Source organism: Schistocerca nitens, chromosome 8 (assembly GCF_023898315.1).
Source record: "Schistocerca nitens isolate TAMUIC-IGC-003100 chromosome 8, iqSchNite1.1, whole genome shotgun sequence".
In the NCBI taxonomy this organism is placed as follows: domain Eukaryota; kingdom Metazoa; phylum Arthropoda; class Insecta; order Orthoptera; family Acrididae; genus Schistocerca; species Schistocerca nitens.
The window spans coordinates 222,131,026-222,138,376 of NC_064621.1; the positions used below are offsets into that span (position 1 = coordinate 222,131,026).

At 39.8% G+C, this 7,351-nt stretch overlaps 1 protein-coding gene across 2 annotated transcripts in view; it reads left to right on the forward strand.

The window, feature by feature from the left end:
• Positions 1-5,376, forward strand: part of LOC126198888 (integrator complex subunit 3) — an 80,393-nt gene extending 75,017 nt beyond the window's left edge. For both annotated transcript variants that reach the window (XM_049935497.1, XM_049935498.1), the window contains exon 16: positions 3,585-5,376. In XM_049935497.1, coding sequence (XP_049791454.1) covers positions 3,585-3,659 — 75 coding nt within the window. In that variant the 3' untranslated portion in view covers positions 3,660-5,376. The remainder of the gene's footprint in view (positions 1-3,584) is intronic.
• The last annotated feature ends 1,975 nt before the right edge of the window (positions 5,377-7,351 follow it).

The window sequence follows — 7,351 nt, forward strand, 5'->3', positions numbered from 1 at the left end:
TGCAGAGGCAAAGATGTTGTTGAATGACAGGTACGAGCGGCGGCAACTTGAAATTAGCGGAGATTGAGGCCTGGTGGGTAACGGGAAGAGAGGATATATTGAAGAGCAAGTACCCATCTCCGGAGTTCAGATAGGTTGGTGTTGGTGGGAAGTATCCAGATAACCCGGACGGTGTAACACTGTGCCAAGATGTGCTGGCCGTGCACCAAGGCATGTTTAGCCACAGGGTGATCCTCATTACCGACAAACACTGTCTGCCTGTGCCCATTCATGCGAATGGACAGTTTGTTGCTGGTCATTCCCACATAGAATGCATCACACTGTAGGCAGGTCAGTTGGTAAATCACATGGGTGCTTTCACACGTGGCTCTGCCTTTGATCGTGTACACCTTCCGGGTTACAGGACTGGAGTAGGTGGTGGTGGGAGGGTGCATGGGACAGGTTTTACACCGGGGGGCGGTTACAAGGATAGGAGCCAGAGGGTGGGAAGGTGGTTTGGGGATTTCATAGGGATGAACTAACAGGTTACGAAGGTTAGGTGGACGGTGGAAAGACACTCTTGGTGGAGTGGGGAGGATTTCATGAAGGAAGGCTCTCATTTCAGGGCAGGATTTGAGGAAGTCGTATCCCTGCTGGAGAGCCACATTCAGATTCTGGTCCAGTCCCGGAAAGTATCCTGTCACAAGTGGGGCACTTTTGTGGTTCTTCTGTGAGTGGTTCTGGGTTTGAGGGGATGAGGAAGTGGCTCTGGTTATTTGCTTCTGTACCAGGTCGGGAGGGTAGTTATGGGATGCGACAGCTGTTGTCAGGTTGTTGGTGTAATGGTTCAGGGATTCCGGACTGGAGCAGATTCGTTTGCCACGAAGACCTAGGCTGTAGGGAAGGGACCGTTTGATGTGGACGGACGTGTGAAGCTGGCCATTGGACAGATGGAGGTCAACGTCAAGGAAAGTGGCGTGGGATTTGGAGTAGGACCAGGTGAATCTGATGGAACCAAAGGAGTTGAGGTTGGAGAGAAAATTCTGGAGTTCTTCTTCACTGTGAGTCCAGATCATGAAGATGTCATCAATAAATCTGTACCAAACTTTGGGTTGGCAGGCCTGGGTAACCAAGAAGGCTTCCTCTAGGCGACCCATGAATATGTTGGCGTATGAGGGGGCCATCCTGGTACCCATGGCTGTTCCCTTTGTTGGTATGTCTGGCCTTCAAAAGTGAAGAAGTTGCGGTTCAGGATGAAGCTGGCGAAGGTAATGAGGAAAGAGGTTTTAGGTAGGGTGACAGGTGATCGGCGTGAAAGGAAATGCTCCATCGCAGCGAGGCCCTGGACGTGCGGAATATTTTTGTATAAGGAAGTGGCATCAATGGTTACAAGGATGGTTTCCGGGGGTAACAGATTGGGTAAGGATTCCAGGCGTTTGAGAAAGTGGTTGGTGTCTTTGATGAAGGATGGGAGACTGCATGTAATGGGTTGAAGGTGTTGATCTACGTAGGCAGAGATACGTGCTGTGGGGGCTTGGTAACCAGCTACAATGGGGCGGCCGGGATGATTGGGTTTGTGAATTTTAGGAAGAAGGTAGGGGTGCGGGGTGTCGGTGGGGTCAGGAGGTTGATGGAGTCAGGTGAAAGGTTTTGCAGGGGGCCTAAGGTTCTGAGGATTCCTTGAAGCTCCGCCTGGACATCGGGAATGGGATTACCTTGGCAAACTTTGTATGTGGTGTTGTCTGAAAGCTGACACAGTCCCTCAGCCACATACTCCCGACGATCAAGTACCACGGTCGTGGAACCCTTGTCCACCGGAAGAATGACGATGGATCGGTCAGCCTTCAGATCACGGATAGCCTGGGCTTCAGCAGTGGTGATGTTGGGAGTAGGATTAAGGTTTTTTTAAGAAGGATTGAGATGCAAGGCTGGAAGTCAGAAATTCCTGGAAGGTTTGGAGCGGGTGATTTTGAGGAAGAGGAGGTGGGTCCCGCTGCGACGGAGGACGGAACTGTTCCAGGCAGGGTTCAATTTGGATAGTGTCCTGAGGAGTTGGATCATTGGGAGTAGGATTAGGATCATTTTTCTTAGTGGCAAAGTGATATTTCCAGCAGAGAGTACGAGAGTAGGACAGTAAATCTTTGACGAGGGCTGTTTGGTTGAATCTGGGAGTGGGGTTGAAGGTGAGGCCTTTGGATAGGACAGAGGTTTCGGATTGGGAGAGAGGTTTGGAGGAAAGGTTAACTACTGAATTAGGGTGTTGTGGTTCTAGATTGTGTTGATTGGAATTTTGAGGTTTTGGAGGGAGTGGAGCTGGAAGTGGGAGATTGAGTAGATGGGAGAGACTGGGTTTGTGTGCAATGAGAGGAGGTTGAGGTTTGCTGGAAAGGTTGTGAAGGGTGAGTGAGTTGCCTTTCCGGAGGTGGGAAACCAGGAGATTGGATAGTTTTTTGAGGTGGAGGGTGGCATGCTGTTCTAATTTGCGGTTGGCCTGTAGGAGGATGCTCTGAACAGCCGGTGTGGATGTGGGAGAGGAAAGATTAAGGACTTTTATTAAGGATAGGAGTTGACGGGTGTGTTAATTGGCTAAGTTGATGTGTAGGTGAAGGATTAGGTGGGTGAGGGCAATGGATTGTTCAGTTTGGAACTGATGGAAAGAAGGGTTGCAGCCAGAGATGGGAACTTTAAGTGTGAGGCCTTTGGGGGTAATGCCAAATGTTAGACAAGCCTGAGATTTCGTCTTTCCCTCTCCTTCCCTCTTTCCTGATGAGGCAACAGTTTGTTGCGAAAGCTTGAATTTTGTGTGTATGTTTGTGTTTGTTTGTGTGTCTATCGACCTGCCAGCGCTTTCGTTTGGTAAGTCACATCATCTTTGTTTTTGGATATATTTTTCCCACGTGGAATGTTTCCCTCCATTATATCAAAAGTAAAGAAGGTATCACAAAAGGCCTGGACTGGAAAAGGGGGGAGGGGGGATGGAAGTTGGCTGAGGCTAAAAGTGAACTGAATTTAACATTGGGGGGTACTGAATAGGCTGTCTCTCTATTCCAAGAATTAAATTTTTTAAAATTAAAGGTCAGTAAACTGAATTGTATCAGAATAATCGTAATATAGCTTCATACTACTTGTGTTTCTGTATAGCAAAGTAACAGAAATAATTAGGACCAGTAGAGTATAGAGCATAAGGCCTGCAAACATATAAACATTCATAATATAGAAACTATGACTGCCTAACTAGGATCATCGAAAAGTCATTGTTTGTAACTGAACATGGAGGAGATGCAGGAAATGTTTGGATAGAATGGGAAAGAAAATTTTTGTGTTTCAGTGTTCTTGATAAAGAGCGAGAAAATAGAAGCAACAAGAGAATATGTCATAAATGATGACCTGCCAGATATAGAAGACAGGTTCATTTGCTGTAGACTGACATGTGATCTAGTTAATTGTGTATCAAGTAATGAATGAAACAATTTAACAATTTCTGCAATAGCACATTTATTAACAATTTCCTGGTAATGTAAATAAGCTTTGTAGAATATAACATAATTTCTTCACTAAATGTGTTTAATGTATGCATTAATTTTTGTTTTGTTTTATTTATAAAGGAAGAGGAGGTGGTGAAGCCAAAGCAAGCGAAAAAGAGGAAAAAGACTAACCCAGTAGGCTCGGACAGTGACTGACCGCACAGTTATGGTGAACAAAGTGTGTGGAGCTGGTGACAGAACCTCAATGGTGCCCTTCTATATGACTGACAAATTGGTGGCCAAACCATAAAGTTGGTGTTGTCAAAGAAGGGCGTATTATTATGACTTCATATTCTCTTGATGGGCATAGATTTATGGTGCTCTTCCTCTCCGAGTTGTTTTGCAGGGTAAACTTGATCATGTGTACAGTAACATACTTTTGTAAATAAATGAACTGACCATTTCGTGTGTCAGTGAAAACCCTCATGTCTTAGTGTTGTTTTGGACCCAGACGGCAACAACATTGACCCTTGTTTATGTGTAACGTGCGAGTGAAAAACTGGATTTGGTGTTCAGAGTGTTAACAGATTTTATAGTTACAATTTAATGACGGCAGAACGTTGGCATGAAAATATTGCCACTCCAGAGGACACATTCATTCCTGCACCTTGTAGTGTTGTTCTACTAGGTGAACATAGACTATATTTTATGAAGAGTGGTTTATTGTATATATTTACATTGTCAAGCACTCTTCTTAGAGTGGCTCATTTCATTGTCTGGAGTACGATGCTGTTCAGTGTGCTGTTAATTTTGACTGAAAACATTTCATCACGGAAACAATATAAGCTGTAAGTTTGAAACATGTATGTGAACAGTCACAATTTGCATGCAGCTATTCCCTTTAGATAAATAATCATTACAAGTGCCTTGATTGACAGAATGTGGAATAGCATTTGGCAAGCTTTAATAAAAGTAGCACCATTTTAAATTCAGAACTTGAGCTTCTGAAGAAATTGCAAATATTTTTTTTAACAATGTTATTATACGGGTGCAGTTCGCATGGACTGTAAAGCAGTAAATAAGAATGCAGTAGTTTTTAGTAGCGTGCTAGATCCTGAGTTTTTGCTGCTGCTATAAAGAATTTCTCCACGACGTAGTTTATATTTATTAAACATTGCTGACAGGTAAGAGCTAATAATCTTATGGAAATGAGATAATTCAAGACTATACTGTCTAGCATTTTATGAAGAAAAATTAAACATGCTGTCAGTAAGTGTTATCTTGTCAGTATGTTTCCAGATAAAACCTCACAAACTGTGACTGGTTCCAAGGCTACATATGTACATGTATATGTGCAGAATTCTATCTTTATTTGGAATAAATAGAAGTAAATGTCGTAAGAGAAACTTAAATTGTGATAAAGATGCATGTAACATTAAGACAGAGGAGTTACACAAGAGAATCGTGCATTCCACTGAGATGTGAATAAAAATGAGAGGGCATCATCATAAAAAAATCAGTGCAACTTGTGTGCCTTCCCTGTTAAAACTGTCTCTTATCTGCACTGTGTTAGTTGTTGGATATTTCCTTATGAACTCATACCAAGTGAGATAAGAGAATTGTATAAAATGAAGTTATTCAGATCATACCTTGCATTTATATGATCTTACTACTTTGTTAACTTCTTTGCCGCGTGAAACTTGTAGCTCTATTTATTACAGTGTAATTATTGTAAATATTAACTTAGTAAGAGGAAAAATTACAGTGAAATTTTTCTTGTTCAAATTGTACAGTACATTTTCCACCTTGTCATTATTGTGAAATTTTTGTATTTGTGATATTTGTGATGAATCAAAAATTATCTTTGTATTAATGTTTCGTATCGGACAACTGTTGAAATGTATAGTAATTTTGTCATACACGGACAGATCACGAATTTTATCATTTTTAATATGGCTGCATTTGGCAGCCGAAAACTAGAGAGTTTTAATTACCTCCTTATTTTCATTACTTTTGTGTAAATATATTGTGAATACATTTGAAATGTTGTGAAAAACTCCATTTCAGCATTCTGCACCTGTGATACAGGTGTTAGAAGATAAAATATTTTTTAAACACAGTTGTAGTTTATTACCTAAATGAAAAAAAACTTGGTATCTTACTCTTTGTTTTCAGAGTAATATATGAAACTTTTGCCAGGCATCAGAAAAAATGACAAGTGGAAGAATTTTTTGGTATGTAGCTGCCTCAGTTGATTTACAGTGCCTCCATATGTTAATCTGCGCAAACTGTTTGCTTTTGTTCTCCCTGCCCTCCATTACAGTCAACCTATTTCCCTCCTTTTTGTGATGAACATATTACTGACATTACAGGTAAGAGGTATACATTCACTTTATTAGGACTGAATGATAAACGAAATGAATTTCATAGTGCAGCACGACAGAATTGCAATTAATTTTGAATGGAAAATAATTACAATAGGATAACTGTTTGGATCACATTTCACATTTTATTTTTGTACCTAATAGTTTATTTATTATTTTTCAGATTGATGACAGGGTTAAACTAACTCATAAAATGTGGTAAAAGATTCTAAAAACTGTGGACACTGATAATTTTCTGTAGAATTGTTACTTGTGAGTAGGATTTCTTTTACAACTATAAAATTATGTAATACCACTTGCTTTTTATTGTGCACAATAATATGAATTCCATTTGTTTTGCGATGGTCTGGTGTGATTTATAATTTCTGTAAAATATTCGGTAAACATCTCCTGTGTTTCCAAAATTAATCTTTCAGTCTGCACCAGAGGGTGAGATTTGTGAAACTTCCTGTTACATACAACTGCATGTTAAACAGAAACTAGAATGCAGACCCCTGGCTTTTGTGGATAATGCTGTTACCAATCATTTTATTCAGGCAGAATTCGCTGCCTTTTTATTTAGGCTCAATTTAGTCAGCACCTCTTGTATACTTTCCAAGCTTCGAAGAAGTTCTGCTTACTTTGCCCTTAATAAACAAAGACCTGGGTTTGAGTCAGGAAGATTCTGAACTCCTTTATTGCGTATAAAAAATTGAAGAGAATGAAAAAACTGTTTAACACGTATATGACTGGACTAATAATTTTTGAATTCTGAAATTCCACATCCACCTTGAATGTCTGCCCTGTTGTGTAAATTGAAGACTTTTATGGCAAGAAGCTTTTGTTGTTGTAATTGCAGCTTAGCCCCTTGGTTTATTTTGATTGTGTGCTGCTGATGTGGCATAGTCTTAAGGTTAGCCTTTTGACCCTTTTCCACATTATTAATGCATGGTATTCTGTAATTAATATGTGTGCAATCATATATTACCAGGATAATGTTATATCTTAGGACTATGTTTTTTGGTTATTGATTGATTGCCTTAATGACAGTGAGATAGTACAAAATGTAGATAAATGTTAATTATAGGATGAAAAGGTTCATCAGAATATGGATAAAAAATTTATATTATTTCTTTGTATTTTATGAACTGATGGCTGTGAAATAGGATTAATGAACTTCAGTTTTTTGTTCTTTATTTTTTTCAGTCCTTGCCACCTTCTAAAAAAACTCCCAGAAGATTTACAAATCAATGGAGCCATTACTTATACCAGCAATAACATTCTTACTTAAAGCTGAGAAACACACACATTTTTCAAGAGATCACACCCAACAAGAATTGTGGTCTTAAAATTAATTTAAAGCAACACTCGTACAGTTTTCGTTGTAAGATAATCAGTTCTTCATTATTGTTACTATTGTGCATCACTTATCACTGATTTTTAGTCCATCCTTCTAATAGATAATCAGTATTTTATAACAGGTTCCATACATTGCTCTTCAACAATTATTATTCATTTTTGCGAGAGCAAAATCGGAACTGGACG